At 41.0% G+C, this 18,573-nt stretch overlaps 1 protein-coding gene across 1 annotated transcript; it reads left to right on the top strand.

The window, feature by feature from the left end:
• The first annotated feature begins 519 nt into the window (after positions 1 to 519).
• On the top strand, positions 520 to 17,296 carry prkaa2 (protein kinase, AMP-activated, alpha 2 catalytic subunit). The gene is made up of 10 exons (XM_040039971.1): positions 520 to 700; positions 1,904 to 2,045; positions 3,859 to 3,952; positions 5,693 to 5,837; positions 7,406 to 7,493; positions 7,681 to 7,905; positions 8,298 to 8,460; positions 13,310 to 13,648; positions 13,782 to 13,908; positions 14,917 to 17,296. Exons 1-10 carry the CDS (start codon positions 601 to 603, stop codon positions 15,165 to 15,167), a joined length of 1,674 nt encoding a protein of 557 aa, XP_039895905.1. The 5' UTR covers positions 520 to 600; the 3' UTR covers positions 15,168 to 17,296.
• Positions 17,297 to 18,573: the final 1,277 nt, after the last annotated feature.

The following is an 18,573-nucleotide window of genomic DNA, read 5'->3' as shown; positions in this document are numbered from 1 at the left end:
TTTCACATTGTTGTTTTGTCCTAAATTCCCTTCGATGCGGTTCTTGTCCGGGCAAATGGCTATATAAATAAATATTGCTTGCTTGTTGCGTATGTTCAACAATAGGAGTAGAAATAAATCCGAAACTCATACCAGGTATTGAGTATTGATGAATCATACGTATGCTGCCATCTAGTGGTGAACTCCACATTTTGCATTTAGGAATAAAGAAGAAAAACCCATACTAATAATTACTCACGAAACGAGTAACATATATATATATATATATATATATATATATATATATATATATATATATATATATATATATATACATACATACACACACACATCTATATATTTAGACCGTGAGGGTTAGTATTTGACTGGGCTACTAAACTCAACATAACACCCTGTTGGTTGCTCCGTGCAGGTTAGGTGGGAGAGAGCGCCTGGTTCTTGGAGGGATAATTCGCGTGCGTGCGCGCGTTTTCCGCCGTTGGTGGTTCTTCACTGTGAAGTGCCCCGCCCCCCCTCTTCCCCGCCCCCCGTGCGCTGCACAGGCCAGGCAGGCAGTTCTCCCACCTCACCGAGCGAGCCAAGCCGTCGGTAACGGAGAAGATGGCAGAGAGGCAACAACAGAAACACGAAGGCAGGGTAAAGATCGGCCATTACATCCTCGGCGACACGCTCGGAGTGGGGACATTCGGCAAAGTGAAGAGTTAAGTCCTGTTTCTGTGTCATGCCAGGCTTCATGTGTACGTTTGTGCCTTCAGTTGGAGTAGTTAATGCCAAGTAGTCGCTGTGCCCCCACTCCCCTCCCACCCCTTTAACGCTTCGTGTTCAACTTGCTGGTGGTCAGTGAAGCAGTTGGCGTAGTTGAGCGGTTTAACCACGGCAACAGACTGGATTTTAAACGTACTGTAGTCTGAGAATCTGACCGCTTCAAAGTCAAATTCTTTCACCGAAGCCCCCTTCAGTAGCTGCTGTTATCAGCTATGGCAGGTGATAAAACCTGGATGCACAGAGATGCACAGTCACACTCGCATTATTATGGTATATCGTTAAGTAATAAGGACTGTGCGGTGGTGGCTGTCCTTTGCCCTGTCTGGCGACAAAGGACGTCTGAAGCTCACCGTTTGACCCACCGTGGGAACCTAACGTTGAACTGACATTAATGTTTGCAAGCTAGTCCGATGTGTTATTCTCTGCTAGCCGGTGGTAGCTCGTTAAGTGCTTGTCAAGTCAGGCAAACCCTAGACAATCTTAAAGCTTCAATAGGATGCTTATAACATATTATTATTAGGGTAGCCTTCGCTAGTTCTCTGACACTCAGCATGACCTTGTGAGCTTTAACTCCATGCTCACCGCGCCTGTTTCTTGCGTGTGCTGCTAAAACATTTGAAACCATGGCTATTTCTGAACATCATTATTAAGGAAAATGATTTTGCTCACACTCCCAAACCACTAGGAGAAAATCTGTGTAAAGTCATGTGTGAAAGAATAAAAAATGACTGTGTGTGTGTATAATGCTTGCTCGTTTCAGGTTACTGCTTGTGTGTTAGTTGTGGAGCAGTTCATGCCCCAGTTCGTATCTGACTCTGAGTTTCGTGTGCAGTGTTTGGCAGCTGCAATAACAGCTTGGTTTCAGAGCCTCCAGCAGGCAGATAGCTCCAACACTATAAACAAACGCATGGAAAGAAAATAGGGGTTACAAAAGAGAGCAAAAGCTCAATATAACAAACACAGTTCATTCACTACTTTGTGCAAGCTTCCCTACGCAACAGGACTCCAAATCAAAGTGTAACCCTTTTAATCCACACCAAGCTGCTTATGTAGTAGGTTATGTGATTTATTTATTTTTTATTAATTTTTTTAGCCTCTGTGGTCTGTCTCTTTCATGTCTGTATTCTGTTGTTTTTAGTTGGCGAGCATCAGTTGACAGGCCATAAAGTGGCTGTGAAGATCCTGAACAGACAGAAGATCCGTAGTCTCGATGTTGTGGGGAAGATCAAACGAGAGATCCAGAATCTTAAGCTGTTCAGACACCCACACATCATCAAGCTGTAAGTACAGAAAGACGACACATCCGTCTGTCAGATTTAAGACTCAGACTCAGTGAAGACTGACAAGCTTTGCAGAGAGATAACTGGGCTCTCTTTTATTATTGCTTGTTGTAACGTGGGTTCTTTGCTGTGTGTTGTGGCATGCTTTGCTTGTTCACATGTGTTTCCTAGAGCTGTACTCTACTGAGCATGCCCACAAGGGTCACAGGAGGTAAAACACACAAACATACCAGTGCACGCACACAAGCTTGGAGCTAGATAAAGAAATGTGCTCTGGCTAGGACAAATCTCCAGTTAATATGCTGGACATTGTTGTAATGAAGGAGCATGTCTAAATCCCTCTCTCCTCATGGATTTTTCTGTGACTTTGTTGTCCTTCTTTCTCTTTCCTTCTATCTCCCTGGCCTCTTTCCCCTTGTTAGTCCATGTCTGTCCGTCCCACTCAACATTGTTTGTGATATTTTTAGTCTAGGGTTATGGTTAGTCCACTGTAAAACTCTAAGCAATGGCAGATATGCGAGTTGTCAGGTCATAAGCTGGAGTGCTGTGGAAGTCAGTGTCAGAGACGTATACAATAATAAACACATGCACACTGTGTACACTTCTTGTACAGACGTGGAAGCAGTTTAACATACTGACCATGACTATAAAAGCTGCCACACTCTCAACTGTTAGAAGAAAAAAGTTATTTGTCTTAGTGTTTCTCCTCCCATAGTCCCTGTGGTGTTAGGCTTCACCCAGCTTGACAGTATTGAAATAGATTGTGATAAAGTTTATATTCTACCACCGGCAACCATTCATGAAATTGTGCCTGCAATTTAACATACCTGACCTTTATGAAAGCAACCCAATATCACAGCCTTGCTGTGCCTTTGTTTCTGTGTACTAATGCTGTGTATTGTTTATGTAGATGATATAGGTTTAGACATTCCGGTTCACTCATCTGTGTCTTTGTTTTGAAAGAAAAGCACAATTGTTCTTATTTCCAGTAAATTAATCAGAAATGTCATGAATGACAAATATGACTGACTGGTGATTTTTAATAGCAACAATGACTCCTGTGTCCAGTTGCACAAGTTACAGAAATGATCATGAGAAGAAACCTCTCCAAATATGATAGCACATCTGATAACTGCTGTGTTGATTAAAGAAACAGTTCCTTTGGTTAGCTGAGTTACTGGAACATCAACTCTTGCCTGCTCGATAACTGAAGATGCCATAGGAAGGTGTGTTCTACCCCCTACATAAAACCACAAAAACTTGAACCTGAATAGAAAGTGGAATGAGAGGCCTGCAACACAGAGCAAGGAAACAAATGCATCAGATACTCTATTTTGAGAAACAGACACCCCATGGGTCCTAAACTGACAGCTTCACTAATTGGTAACCACAAAATACTATTTCTGGGATTAGCAGTGAAGAAGCAGCTCCCGGAGACCTCCCTTGTAGGCAGAGTTGCAAAGAAAAAGCCATATATCCTTCTGCTAATGTCTTTTGCCCATCATAATCTTTTCCTGATATACTCAAAAAACTGGACAAGCAATGCAATTAAAAACATGTAATTTCTAATTAACGATTCCATTACTGACTATGTCAGGTACAAGAGTTTTAATTATTTTAATGTTATTTTGATTAGAAATTAATCTACCTATAAAAAAGGGACATGTCTAAGTGATCACACTTTTAATTTTTGAGAATAAAAGGTGAAAATAGAAGATAGAAGGTGAAATCAACTAATAAATGTATTAAAAGTTCATTGTAATACAACATTTTTTTTTGTTGTTGTTTTTGTTGTTGTTGTTGTTGTTGTCAGGTACCAGGTCATAAGCACCCCGACAGATTTTTTCATGGTTATGGAGTATGTGTCGGGAGGCGAGCTGTTTGATTACATCTGCAAGAATGGACGGGTAAGATGACATTCTTCTATTATCTTGCTGGTAGATTTCAGCCTGGCTGAGTACAGTGGTCAATGAATCATCAGAAATTCTTTTATTATCCAGTGGCATGGTTAGCTGACTAAACAGAAGCCTGACTGGTTAAACAGTTCTGACAGTTTAAAAGCAATTGTTGCATATATTTGGTAAACATATCAAGCAAAAATCTGATGATGGTTTGTTTCCTGGGGTTGTGCAGTAATCCAAGTAGACTTGCTGTTAAAAATAGCTGAGTGTATTTATACTTAACTTTGTGTTGACTGTATTTTTACACATTATTTAAATCCACATCCTTCACATTATATATATATTATAAACTATATGGTCTTGCTTTAGCTTTAAATATATCTTCTTACTACTGTCATTTTGAGTAGGTATCTATATTTTAATTAACTTATAATGTACATTTAAACTATGTTCCTAAACATGTGCACTGTTTTCAAGTGCAACTTACAACATCTCTCCTTGTTTTGTCATGTATACATTACATCGTATTACACTGTAATAGTGGATGCTCTTGTTAAACATGGGCAAACTTTCAAAAACTTAGATGAAGTCAATTTATGTGAAAGTAATTCCTATGAGCCAAAGTTTCATGCTTTAGATTCGTCTAAACATTTGATTTCAGGCAGTTTTTTCTGCCCTTAGCTCTGTGGGTGTCAATGAAAGCAGATGTCTCTAGAGCACAAAGCTCTACCTGTGAGCATAAAAAACGTTTCTTAGATTTTCTGTTTACGAGGGGCAACCAATCAGAAGAAAGTTGGTTTAAAATGAGGGTAAAGATGGCTAAAATGGCTTGTTTCAGACATCATATTAACTGATAGGTTCCACAGGCCTAGTATGACATAAATATGGTTTATTTTGAACTGCGAGTCACGAAAAGCTGCCCTAGTAAAGTCTAGTAAAGCCATTCATAGTTTTCTATTGATGTTTATGAACTTCACCTTTTGAAATTTAAGTAGCGTGACTCTTAATGGACTGCATGGTTATGCATTAGTCCCACACAGCACCTACACACAGCTTTGCAGAACGTTGCATGTCTTACCTGGTTATGTCGCCAGGGTCAGAAACATCCAGAATGTGCACTACTTCTACTCTTGTACATGTTTGTGCTATTGTTGGTCCTTTAGTCCTGCTTCTGCCAAGGGGAGCGAGCCAAAGTCACTCATTATAGTGAAGTGAAACTAGTGTTAAAACCAATGAAACTGTCCACTGTCTTTGCTTTTATTGCTGTTTTTTTTTTTATCTTTTGATCTTTTTTGTGCTTCTTTCTCTTTTCATGAACTCTGTTGTCACTACCTTTTGTGTTAAAGCCCATTATCCACTAGTCCGTAGGCAGCGTTCTACAGTTTAGAAAACCAGACTATTTAAAATCACTAGCTTTTTACATTGAGCATCCACAAAGCTAGCTATTCCCTCAGGTCATTAAGGGCACTTAAAAGAGATAAATGGGTTAATTATTATTGATCTTAAATTAATTACATGCGTAGAAAACACAGTCTGAAATGTTTTCCATTTCTAATAAATCAGTAAATGAATGTTTTCCATAATAACTCTAAATGTTAGTGCTTTTTTTTTGCACTGGCTCAACAAAATCTGCTAGAAATGTTTTTAAAGTTGGGTCCTGTTGCAACTGACCCAGTTGCATACTTGTAGATCAGAGGGAGCATCATCACTCAGATCAGTCAAGTCCATTCATTTTGTGTCTTTCAGGTGGAGGACACTGAAGCACGCCGCCTTTTCCAGCAGATTATCTCAGCTGTAGACTACTGTCACCGGCACATGGTGGTTCACAGAGACCTCAAACCTGAGAATGTCCTATTGGATGCCAATAAGAATGCCAAGATAGCAGACTTTGGTAAGAAAACAGTTATAGCTAGAGGGGGAGACATAAAAACAAGCTTGACAATAGAATCTTTTGTAAATTCATGATAAGAGGACAGATAAAATACTGAGGTTTGTTTAGGGTGACAGAGTAAAATTACATAGTTTAAATAAAGCCAAGTGACAGCTGTTTATGATTCAACACATGCAGTAACTTTGTTAACTTGAAGAAAAATGTGAAATCTAATTGTGCACCTTTTAGCTTTCTTAAATGATAAGGAAAATTTCACTTGAGAATGCCTCTTATCAGTTAAGGCTTAATTTTTGCAATTTAAGTTAAAAATCTTGATGTAATATGACCATGAAAGAGAGAAATATTTCAAAAACACACAAGGGCCCTTATGCGCAGCAGGGCGTGTGGGGTGGAGAGACATCCCTTAGCAACGGCAAGGTTTCATATCAAGTCTGGCAGGAAGCCTTGAGGCCCAGTGTCATCTGATAGGGAAGGAATCAAGGGGGGGTGTGGCAGTGGAGTACAGCAGGAGAAGTGTTTTGGCTGAGAGCAAAAAATGCTGGCAAGCAGAGCAAGGGAGTGTTAAGGGACCAGGGATAAAAGATAAAGGGAAGGTCAGCACAACACAAAGTGTCTGACGTTTAATGTTTGGCAGAGACCCTGGTAGGCAGAGAGAGGCTCATCCAATTAAACGAGCTGTGTGTTTAGAGCTTAGTGTCTTGGAGAGTAAAGAAGGATAAAGGTCTCAGTAGTGTCCGCAGTGTGTAACTCCCTGTTGGGCTATGTTCAAATTTAACCTGCAGACAGGTGACAGATTACGGTAGGGGAAAAACCTGAACCCTTGACCCGTGCAAGGAGGGGTGCTGGAGATCTGTTGTGTTGTTGGGATCTTTTTGCTGGCAGGGTTTGACTAGCCCTTCTGTTCCTTTAGAGGAAAGGGTCACTAGAAATCAATGCATGTTCTGAGCAATCACCTTATTACTTCATCCTGGGATGAAACATTTCTATCCTGATTTCTAGAGTGGTCGCTTTAAGGATTACAGTACCCAGTTTATAGGCCATTAGTGGTCACTGACTGGATTCATGAGGATGGAAAACATAGTCATATACTGTGCTGTTTTGGGTCTTTCTGTGTGAAGTTTTGCCTCCAGAGACATGATTGTCGGTTAATTTGTGATTCTAAATTGGCCATAGGGGTGAGTATGACTAGTCTTTCTCGTTGTGCCAGCTCTGTGCTGGACTGGCACTCTGTCACAGACATGACAGATAGACAGTGATAGGTTTCACTCCCTTGAAACCCTAAGTTGAATGGAAAGAAGAAAATATATCTGTCCATTATTAGAAATTAAGAAAATTGATAGAATGATATAGGTTCACTGCTCTCTACCCCTCATCTCCACCAAATGATGAAATATCTTTTGAGGGTACTTGAACACCTTAAAAAAGTTCTAAAGCTGAAGCTGTTCTGGTGGCAGCTGGTCGCTCATCTCCATACTAAGATGCTTTGTTGTTGTTATGCTTGTTACTGTAAGAATAAAGACGGAGAGATATTAATGTTCTCTTGCCATTTAACTGGGATTGTCCGACAGGACTGTCAAACATGATGTCAGATGGAGAATTCCTACGAACTAGCTGTGGCTCACCCAACTATGCAGCTCCAGAGGTCATCTCAGGAAGGTTTGTGCGTCTATTTTTTTTGTGTGCTCATACAACCAACTATTTTTTTAACTGCCTCATGGGATAAGTCATAAATAAACCGTTTAACCATTAACCTATAAATCACTGTGGAAAAAAAGCGTTTCTGGTGGTTAAGCATCTGGCTTTTTTTTTTTTTAACTGTCACATCCTTTCATCTCTCTGTTAGACTCTATGCAGGCCCAGAAGTTGACATCTGGAGCTGTGGTGTGATTCTGTATGCCCTGCTGTGTGGCACCCTGCCCTTTGATGATGAGCATGTCCCCACACTGTTTAAGAAGATCAGAGGAGGTGTCTTTTACATCCCAGAGTATCTGACCCGCTCTGTGGCCTCGTTGCTGATGCTCATGCTGCAGGTGGATCCTTTGAAGAGAGCCACCATCAAAGACATCAGGTACTGACCCCACTGTCTTGAATCCAGAGGCCTCCTTTAGCTATATTGTTAACACTTTTTTATTAATATTATACTGTATGTTTCTCTTCATATATCATTTTTTTTTCTTTAAAAAAAGAGGTCTTTAACTAATGTTGCCACAAAAGAAAATGCCATAGCTTTATAACTCAAGTTATAGCTTTATCTTCTTTCCTCAATATGTCAAACATTTAGTTCCCTGTCCACTCTTTTATAACTGTTAGCTCTGTAATGTAGCACAGGATTATTTTATTACAGACTCCTCTGTTTGATAATCCAGCTTGAACCAAGCTAAAAGTCATACCTTGCGTGTCTGATAATGTCAGTATTGAGTTTGGGATGAAGCGTTTGAGTTGATCAATGTTCTTTGATAGGGAACATGAATGGTTTAAGCAGGACCTACCAGGCTACCTTTTCCCAGAGGATCCATCATATGATGCGACTGTTCTGGATGAAGAGGCTGTCAGGGAAGTGTGCGAAAAGTTTGAATGCACTGAATCTGAGGTTGTGACCAGCCTGTACAGTGGAGACCCACAGGTGCTCATTGTCTTTGTTCTAGTACATGTTTTCTATGTTTGATAAACTTAACCTGATATATTATGAAAGCTGTAAACAACGTTTGTAGGTTTCAGTAGTAGGGGTGCAACGATACACAAAATTCACGGTTCGGTTCGGTTCGATACTTTGGTGTCACGGTTCGATATTTTTTCGATACAAAAAAAATGTTCATGCCTTTTTAATTTGTCATTTATTAAAATTATAAATATATATTTTAACTCAAAAGTACAGTTTTTAAATTTAATGTTGCTGAAACAAAAGTAATTTAAAAAATAAATATATCTCAGGGCTCTCAAAATTTCAAAATCCCTGGTAGCCCTTCGGGCAGGGACTCTTCAGTTTTTGGTAGCCCAAAATAAATGTAAGTAGCCTGAATAAAAAAGAGAGCAATTTTTTGATTGATGTTTTGTTTCCTGTTTTGTTTCCTTTACAATATTATACATTAAAGTATAATATTGTAAAGGAAACAAAACATTAATCAAAAAATTGTTGAAAAACAAATTACAACATTGTATAAAAATTACAATCATCAACTCAAATACTTGGTTCTAACTGAACAGAAATTTCTATGAACTTGTAAGAACTGTGTAGGACATGAATCAGTCTGTGTCAGATCCTGAATTTGAAATTTCCGCTGAAGTCACGGGTAAGAGGCAAGTGGAACCAAGATCTAGGCCATTTGCTTTTTGAAGTTTGCAAAGACTGCTAAATTTTGCCAGTGGTAGTTCACTCTTTGCAACATAGTACGCTGTTCTAAACAGATTTTTTCAGGTTTATTTTTAGTATGTTATTTTCAATTGGTGTTTGTTCTGGGAAAGATATTGCAGACTGAGCAATAATGCATTTCTTGCATTTCTCATGGGTTCTAATGGGGGCCTTTCTTAAAATGACTGGTCCCAGTAACAAAGGCGCTTGTCGACTCAGAAATCGAGAGAAAACCAACAACACACCCGGCAGAACATTATGTTATTTACACGGGTGCACATAAGTGGTCCGCATGTGCGCATTCGCTGTCAAAATAAAAGACGCGCACCAGATAAGAAGTTGCAACGCGCGTTTGCGTCCATATAAAAGGCACTGTTTTTGTCTGCTAGAGTGGGATTTTCACGGCACATTCTGCACCACATCTCTGTGCGTTCATCATTTGTTTGAAGCCAGCTCACCTCCTGCAACCACTTTTCCGAGAATACGCGCTTCTTTTGTGGTTCGGACTCCTTCTGACATTTCTTTGGAGGTAGAGGAACACCAAAGTAATTGCTTAAAGGAGCTTCTTCGACATCTTTAAGAGTTTTAAACAAATGTCTGTCCTCCTCCAGAAAATCTTATGTATGCAAACACGCGTTGCAACTTCTTATCTTGTGCGCGTTTTTTTTTTTTTTTTGACAGCGAATGCGCACCTGCGGACCACTTATGTGCAGCCCCGGTTATATAGCTCGTCATATTGCAGCCACAGAAATTCTTTTGTCCATGAAACCATAAAGCTGCACTTTCTTTTTGCCTTATAGTCTGATTTGTCATAACTTTTCCGTTTTGTGGTAAGCTTTTCTTTGGCTGTCACTTTTTCACCCTGACCTGTCTTATTTGGCTCAGCAGAACTAAAATATATATCCTGCTGCTTTTACACACACACACACATAACGGTCAGCGATTCTCTGCGCGATCAACCTCTCACATGTTTAAGCTTGCTGCGGGAAATTTCACTTGTCATGTTTGCATAGTAAGCTAACGATTGATAAGACGATGTCAGAGGAATTGGTGCGCAAATTATCATCACTCACCAATCAGTGCTGTCGCTCTCTATACACAGTTTGCGCGATTGCAAAGTGAAAGCAAAAAACAAGCGCAAATTCAAACGCGATTTCAATATGTCACATATTGACAGTGGCTCACCGATGCCAATGACATAATTACCCAGCTACATTTCCGAAAGAATGCAAAAGCATTGACATATATTTTTCCTTCCTACAATAGCCCGATGGGCAGGGCAGAAATAGACGTTGGGCTAGCGATTTTGCAAGCCCTGTATCTGATTGAGGAATCACTCATCTTTGGAAAAGAGAGTTTATTACAGAGAAATGGCTCTTTCCAAAATAAAAGCTATACTATATGCTTCTTCTGGGCTATATTCTCAGCAGCATATTGTAGCGGGTCAGGGCTGTTAGGGGTTCTGTTTGTACAGTTATGTTTTGTTTATGTTGCCATAGTGACGGGTGACGCCCTCTCGCTGCGACGGTGTGTCCTTCCGGGGTCAGAGGGCGCCCTGTGTGTTGTTGTTGTTGCTGTGCGGTTGCCGTGCTGAGCAGTTAGCTAGCGGCAGTGTTCTTCTGCAGATGTCAATAAACGGCTGTGCTCCCTGGCTAGCTCACGGGAAGCAAGACCAAACGACACCTCCGTCTCCTCGTTGTCTGAGCTCGCCACATTGGTGTCAGAAGTGGGATGATGGTGGCACCCCATGTTCTGACCCGAGTGACTTTTCCCCCGCCGGTCGTGACCGGTGCGCCAAAAGAAGGCACCTGGACACTTGCAAAGTGAAAGCAAAAAACAAGCGCAAATTCAAACGCGATTTCAATATGTCACATATTGACAGTGGCTCACCGATGCCAATGACATAATTACCCAGCTACATTTCCGAAAGAATGCAAAACCATTGACATATATTTTTCCTTCCTACAATAGCCCGACGGGCAGGGCAGAGATAGATTTTGGTAGTACGACTGGAAAAATCGCTAGCCCCGGGACGTCGGGCTAGCGATTTTGCAAGCCCTGTGTTACAGGCATGGCCCTTTAAGGATGAAGCCTGATGGGAAATGTATTCGGGATGTGTGTAGCGGGACTGCCTGGTGTGTGTGTGTGTGAAGAGAGAGAGCGGAGAAGGGGAAAAAGTAACGGTTAGCTACAGAAGAGACGAAAAGAAAATAAATAAAAGGAATATAATAACTCCCTCGACAGCCAGAGTTGTGTCGGCGATGCTCGCTGTGAGTAAACTGTTTCAGCCCACTGTACGCGGTGTTCGTGCCTTAGAGAAGAAATAAAGTTCGGTGAAGCAGTTTCCTACGCCTCCTTCAATCTTTTTGCTAGCGGAGTTGACCTGTATAGTAAGCTGTTGCCGGCTACGAGTCAGTTACGGAACCTTCAAGTAACTGCCAGAGGTTTCCTTACTACGGTCCGGGGCCGCGGATCTGGCGCGGTAACACCTGTATCTGATTGAGGAATCACTCATCTTTGGAAAAGAGAGTTTATTACAGAGAAATGGCTCTTTCCAAAATAAAAGCTATACTATACGCTTCTTCTTCTCAGCAGCATATTGTAGCGGGTCAGGGCTGTTCGGGGTTCTGTTTGTACAGTTATGTTTTGTTTATGTTGCCATAGTGACGGGTGACGCCCTCTCGCTGCGACGGTGTGTCCTTCCGGGGTCAGAGGGCGCCTTGTGTGTTGTTGTTGTTGTTGCTGTGCGGTTGCCGAGCTGAGCAGTTAGCTAGCGGCAGTGTTCTTCTGCAGATGTCAATAAACGGCTGTGCTCCCTGGCTAGCTCACGGGAAGCAAGACCAAACGACACCTCCGTCTCCTCGTTGTCTGAGCTCGCCACATTGGTGTCAGAAGTGGGATGATGGTGGCACCCCATGTTCTGACCCGAGTGACTTTTCCCCCGCCGGTCGTGACCGGCCGGTGCGCCAAAAGAAGGCACCTGGACATTTGCAGGACTTTGTGTGGGGCAATGGGGTCGTCGGGGACGACTGACCCCTTAGGTGGGGGGCTATGTAGCGGGTCAGGGCTGTTCGGGGTTCTGTTTGTACAGTTATGTTTTGTTTATGTTGCCATAGTGACGGGTGACGCCCTCTCGCTGCGACGGTGTGTCCTTCCGGGGTCAGAGGGCGCCCTTGTGTGTTGTTGTTGTTGTTGCTGTGCGGTTGCCGAGCTGAGCAGTTAGCTAGCGGCAGTGTTCTTCTGCAGATGTCAATAAACGGCTGTGCTCCCTGGCTAGCTCACGGGAAGCAAGACCAAACGACACCTCCGTCTCCTCGTTGTCTGAGCTCGCCACAATATTAAACATATCAGGTCCCCATAAGGAGAATCATGTGCTAACGGCTGTCTAAATGACTCGGGTAAAGTTTGTAGCATGCATGCTTGTTGTTTTTGTCTGCTTCCACTTGTCTTTGCACTAGGATGATGTCGGCGTAAATGTGCAGTCATATTCGTTGTGTTCCCACTAGTGCTGTCAGCGTTAATCTCGTTGAAATGACGTTAATGCCACAACACGGCAAATCTCTGTTAACGAGCTACCCCTGTGTGGGGCTAGACGGCCAACACGTTAACGAGCTAACTGCGCTAACACACTAGTTCCCACCCATGTTATTGAGCATTGCGTGGCACATCCAACATACTATTTTACTTTAGTCCATGACTCGCTTACCTTCAGGGTCATACGTCACATGAAAACCAAAATAATTCCAAATGCCAGATCTGAATGAGGGTGGGGGAGCTTAACTTCTGTCTCGCTAGCTTGCCCTGCGCTCTTCCTTCTGACGATGCTGTCTGTGTTGAACGCTCAGTGGATCTGCGCTTGACAGTGCAGCCTAGGCGAAGTAGTCGAACGCAGATTCACTGAGCGCTCAACACAGACAGCATCGTCAGAAGGAAAGTTGATAAAATAAATTACAAATTTTGTATTGTTCGATACATATGCGTACCGAACCGAAAGCACTGTATCGAACGGTTCAATATCGATACGAGTATCGCTGCACCCCTATTCAGTAGTATAATGGTCTGTTGGGAGTGAATTATCTTATTGGTCTTCACTTTATTTTTCATCATCCTTCTGTTTACGCAGGATCAGTTATCTGTAGCCTATCACCTCATCATAGATAACAGGCGCATCATGACCCAGGCCAGTGAATTCTATTTGGCGTCCAGTCCTCCACAGGGCTCCTTTATAGAGGAGGGAATGCCGTTGCCCCCTGGAGTTAAACCTCACCCAGAGAGGATGCCTCCGCTCTTGGCTGACAGCCCAAAGTCGCGTTGTCCTCTGGATGCTCTCAACACCACTCGGCCTAAACCGCTGGCAGTGAAGAAGGCTAAGTGGCACCTGGGTATCAGGAGTCAGAGCAGACCCTATGATATCATGGCTGAGGTGTACAGAGCTATGAAGCAGCTAAACTTTGACTGGAAGGTGCTTATACATACATAAAGCACATCACTGCAAAGAACCCCACACAAACGAGAGTCTCTGTTTTGGCTGTTTTTTAAAATATTTATTTATATATTTATTGACTTTTGTGTGTGTGTGTGTGTGTGTGTGTCAGGTGGTGAACCCATACCATTTGCGAGTTCGAAGGAAGAATCCAGTGACAGGCAACTTGGTGAAAATGAGCCTGCAGCTCTATCAAGTGGACAACAGATCCTACCTCCTTGACTTCAAGAGCATTGATGGTTAGTAACACATTAAACAGGTTTCACAATCTAGTCACAATCAATACATAACTAATTTAAAACCAAAATAAAACAAACATTTTCCAAATCATAAAACATGCATGGCCTTTGTGCAGGTGTAAAGCTGCTGATGTTTGTCCTTAATTTTGTCATTCTAAAGTTGAGCTGAAATGAATAAAGGCGTGAACTGCACTTCACAAGGTTGTCTAAGAAAATTGCAGCTGTAGTCACAAAACATAAAAAAAAGAAAAAAGTTGTTTTATGAAAAAGCTCCTTTTTCATGTTAAAGTGTTGAGAGTGGGTTCAGCAATCCTACAGCCTGAGGAAAGAAACATGTTTTGAAGTGTGTTGGTACTAATGTATTACTTGCAAGATGTCTTTTAGTATCCTTTCTGCGTAGACACCTCACCTCACCGGTGCCTTTGATGCTCAGTAGATGGGTGTCTGTGATCTATTATTTACATTTAGACCATTTAAATCATCCACTGCAGAGATTTCTGGTCTTGGATTGTGCATATAATATTAACTCTTTTTATCAATAATGAGATTAAATCTTCTTCTGAGGATATGTAACTATATTTAAAATTCTTTAACAGATTTAATATCACGTCATTTGAAGCCTAAAATATTTTAAAAGGGTATAAGAAACTTCATACATCCGATAGATGACATTATTATTTAGATGACAGATATATATTTTTATGGTTATGCAAATCAGGTGAATGAGTCATCTTGTACTTGCTTTAGCACAGAATTACACTTCAGGAAGAGAGGACCACTACTTATTAAAAAATGCATTGACATTGTTTTTAAGACAGCACCATGTACCATTAGCTTTGTGTCTTTTGTTTTAAATGACCTCTTTTAGCATTTAGCACTGGTTCGAAATAGCTGGTCTGATTTGTGTACTGTCTCACAGATATTTCTCACAACGTTTAATAAAACAAAAGTTAACGTAGTAGTTACTTTATGAATGACTACTAACATTTGCTGTTGCTGTGCTTCTAGATGACATCATCGAGGCAGTGGGCTTTAAATCGGGCTCATCCACTCCTCAGAGGTCAGGTTCCACAGCCGGTCTCCACAGGCCCAGACTGAGCATTGACTCGGCAACCCCAGCGATTGATCTGCCCCAGCTCAGCTCCTCTCTCCCGGGATCCCTGTCTGGTAGCTCCCATCTGCTCACCCCACGTCAGGGATCACACACCATGGACTTCTTTGAAATGTGTGCCAGTCTGATCACTACGCTAGCACGCTGAGCCCTGCTGACTTGCTTAGGTCACTGTAACCTGGATGTCAGTGGGGTTTTTAAGCTAATCACAGATCGAGGATGTAGGGAGTGTAGATGTTTGGAGTGACTTCTTCTTTCTGTCTCTTCTCCATCTGTTCTGTTTTACTGGATTGGGGGAAGCGATTGGAAATGTAAATGGCAAGGCAGGTGTGGCATTCGCCTCGGATGAAGAGAGAGAGAATGAGGGGGTAAAATAGTGGGGGTTATTATTTCTTGTTTTGACAGTCATTGGGTCAAAGTCTTGATGTCTTACACATCAGGCTGCAGCTGAGGGGAATCTATGAACTAGTGGAGGCCTGTAAAGTGAGAAGCGAGTGGTCAGAGTTCAGCAAAGCTCAAGCTCACTGTCACTTCTCCCACAAACATCTTCAGCTGATTATCAGTTGCTGAATTTCCTTCACCCGCTGTACCACCGATCAAAGGTCAGTTTTGCATCTGGTCTTAAATCTTCACTGAGGCAAAGTTGTTAAACTCGACATTAAATCGTGTCAGAGAGAGTATCGCAAAATGTAAAATTCTATTTTTTTTTATTTATATTGTTTATGAGGAAGATTTTGTTATCCTTGTATTATATTTATATTACAATCATTATGTAGCTGAAAAGTTTGACAGAGAAATACCAAATAAATTACTTTATGCATCTTTAAGATTTATATTTTAGCGGTCAGACCCATATTTATTTTTAAGAGGTTTTTTTTTAGGCATTATAGTTTTTTAATTTAATTACTACTTGAATTGATTGTAGATGAGTAGCGAAGCTCTTTGAGACAGCGGGATAGTAGAATGATGCTCTGCATGACGTCGAGTATGTGTTGCATTGGTGTTGAAGACAGATGCAGACCATCTTACAAGAGTTTGGGGTTTTTTTCGGGGGGGATATCCAGATATATTTCAAAGCATTCAATCACCCTGCTATTTAAAGCAGTGTTTTATATGCAACACACCCAACAGATCCCTTTACATGCAAGTCCCTAATGAAGACACTTAGACACTTGCTTAGTTATCATAGGGGTGTTCAGTTCAGTCACATATGTAGTAAGCTGAATAAAGACAGGCATTATAGCTGTTTTTAGGTAAAAACTAACATTTTGTTTTATTATTATATTATTAAGCTTTTAAATTAGGCAGATACCCCTTAGAAATTGAGACAGATGCTTAATGTGAGATCTTAAAACTATTTTTATTGGCTGGTGTGGCCAGTTTTTTTTTTTCTAACTTGTTAAAATACTTAAGTAAGCCATTAAATTTCAAAACAGAATGACACTGAGGAGGGCAAAAAGTAGATGTGAGACAGTGTGTATCTGTTGCACAAGTGTATAAGCCACATGAACTTTTCTACAGTTGCCTTAAACAATGCAACGCATTAATTGGTATGGAGTGTGTTGTGGAAGTTTTCCATACAAGTGTGTGTTTGTGAGCTCAGATAAGTATGGTACTTAACACTGGTGTGTTTAAAGGCTCTTCAGTATAATTGTGATGTCTGGGATGTCAGAGAGGTGACAGAATCAGAAAAGTGAGTGGCGAGAGACAAACCATGACGGTTCGGCGTGGTGCAGCTGTCTGAGCTGTTATCTGTTTCAATTAGTCATTGCTGTCCAGTCTGCACTGTAAAACTCATTTGCTGTGGCCGACAGTTTGCACACTTACTGTTTACTGCACTGCAAACTTTACTGTAACTGTTGTTGCTGGTTGCTATTGATGCACGCCACCGTTCTGTAATGTCCTGTCAGATTTCCATAGTGATGTTGTGTATTGCTATAGTCAGGCATAACATTATATCAAAATCATTTATGACTGAATGTAAATTGAATGCTGGTGCTGCTAATATAAATCCTTTTCTCTCTTTCTCTCACTATGTTCTTCTGGTTTTAAACCTGCTGTTTTGAAGTGGGGATACTGGACCGTTGCCTTTCTACTGTTTGCAGTAAGACGTAGAAGTCAGTGGCACTGAGGCAGTTACTGTTCTGCAGAGTGGTGTCACAGAGATTTACAAAAGTGTAAATACAGCACTTAGAAATATACACTGATATAAATATGTGCAGTAAAAAAACGAAATAACTGAAACGACAGAAAAATATTAAATCTGCAGAAATCTTTCAAAATAAAGTGATGGAACTTCTTCTCCAACACGTCAACCCTGTGAGATGAGCACAGACAAATGCACATTTGTCTAAAAAGTGCTGCCTTTTCGTTTCACATTGGATTCAAACACCACGCTTTCCCAGATCAATATCGGGTCGCTTTTCTCACCTGGTTCTACTTGGTAGTAGACCGAGGTCTGGTTGAACCAGTGAAAGCCACTTTCTGCTACCCTGAAACCCTTTATTTACATGTTCTGTGTATTTGTTCTGTCTGTAAGCTCATACACTGCTCATTGTTCTTTGTCAAGGAGAAATTGTGTTCCCTGCTCCAATATGCTGCTGCATATACACCTTTGTAAACACTAGTCCACAGCCTTTGTCAGCCATCTGTTTTACACTATTGCTGTGTCTTAAATTACTTCTCTATTGTGAGCATCTTCAGTCACATCAATATATAATATATGGGCCTTTATGCTTTAATTCCGGGTACTGATGCTCCTAAAAAACACTTGCAAAAATATGTATGATTGAAGTGCACTATCCAGCAGAAGTCATGGGTGAGATTTAAAAACTCCTCTGACATAACCAGTATTTACTGTCAGGTGTAGTCTACCATCACAACTGTATGCAAATACCAGTGGCATGATAGTCATGTAAGCTAATTTGTGTTTAGTGCCAGAAGAAATGCTAAAGGGCCTAATTAAATACAAATTTCACATGTTGTACCAAAGTGAGTATTTTCTGTAGTGGGGTTCTTATGATCAGTGTAACCCTAAATACCACCGTGTGTGTGTGTGTGTGCGTGTGTTTGTTAGGTATGTGGGTGCACGCTGGTTGTTGTGATTGCCTGTATGCGTGCGTGTTGATACTGTCTCTATATGTCTTTCTGTCTGATTGAGGTTTGGATTTCTCATGTTATGCATTGCATGATATTGCTGTATTGATTTGCACTTTAATGAATATTTATTGGAAAAAAAATAAACATAAAAAAAAAATTCCGTCTTAACGTGCTTTCATAGAGTCACACAAACTCACACCCACTACAAATGCCGGTTGCAAATGACCTCAAGTAATCATCACATTATGTTGTTTATCTATAATACTTATTCATCTGTTTATAGGGAACTGTTAGTGTCAGAGGCAGGTAAAAGCTCTATAAAAAGTAAAGAAAATTCAGTTGATGGATATCCCTCTAGAAGTTGCAGCTATGATCAATACAGAGCAAATGCTATATTTTATACCTATTATATTACACAGCATGCTGGTTATTTGGGTCCAGTGAAAAAGAAGTCA

This window comes from Simochromis diagramma, unplaced genomic scaffold, assembly GCF_900408965.1.
Source record: "Simochromis diagramma unplaced genomic scaffold, fSimDia1.1 OVJJ01000026.1, whole genome shotgun sequence".
NCBI classification, from domain to species: Eukaryota; Metazoa; Chordata; class Actinopteri; order Cichliformes; family Cichlidae; genus Simochromis; species Simochromis diagramma.
Note: the sequence above shows the minus strand (reverse complement) of the source record. Positions and strands in the feature narration are given on the sequence as shown.

Coding starts and splice junctions, on each gene's coding strand:
- prkaa2 (XM_040039971.1), top strand. CDS start 601: ATGGCAGAGAGGCAACAACAGAAACACGAAGGCAGGGTAAAGATCGGC. Junction 3,953..5,692: donor ACATCTGCAAGAATGGACGG/GTAAGATGACAT, acceptor TGTGTCTTTCAG/GTGGAGGACACTGAAGCACG. Junction 13,649..13,781: donor AGCTAAACTTTGACTGGAAG/GTGCTTATACAT, acceptor TGTGTGTGTCAG/GTGGTGAACCCATACCATTT.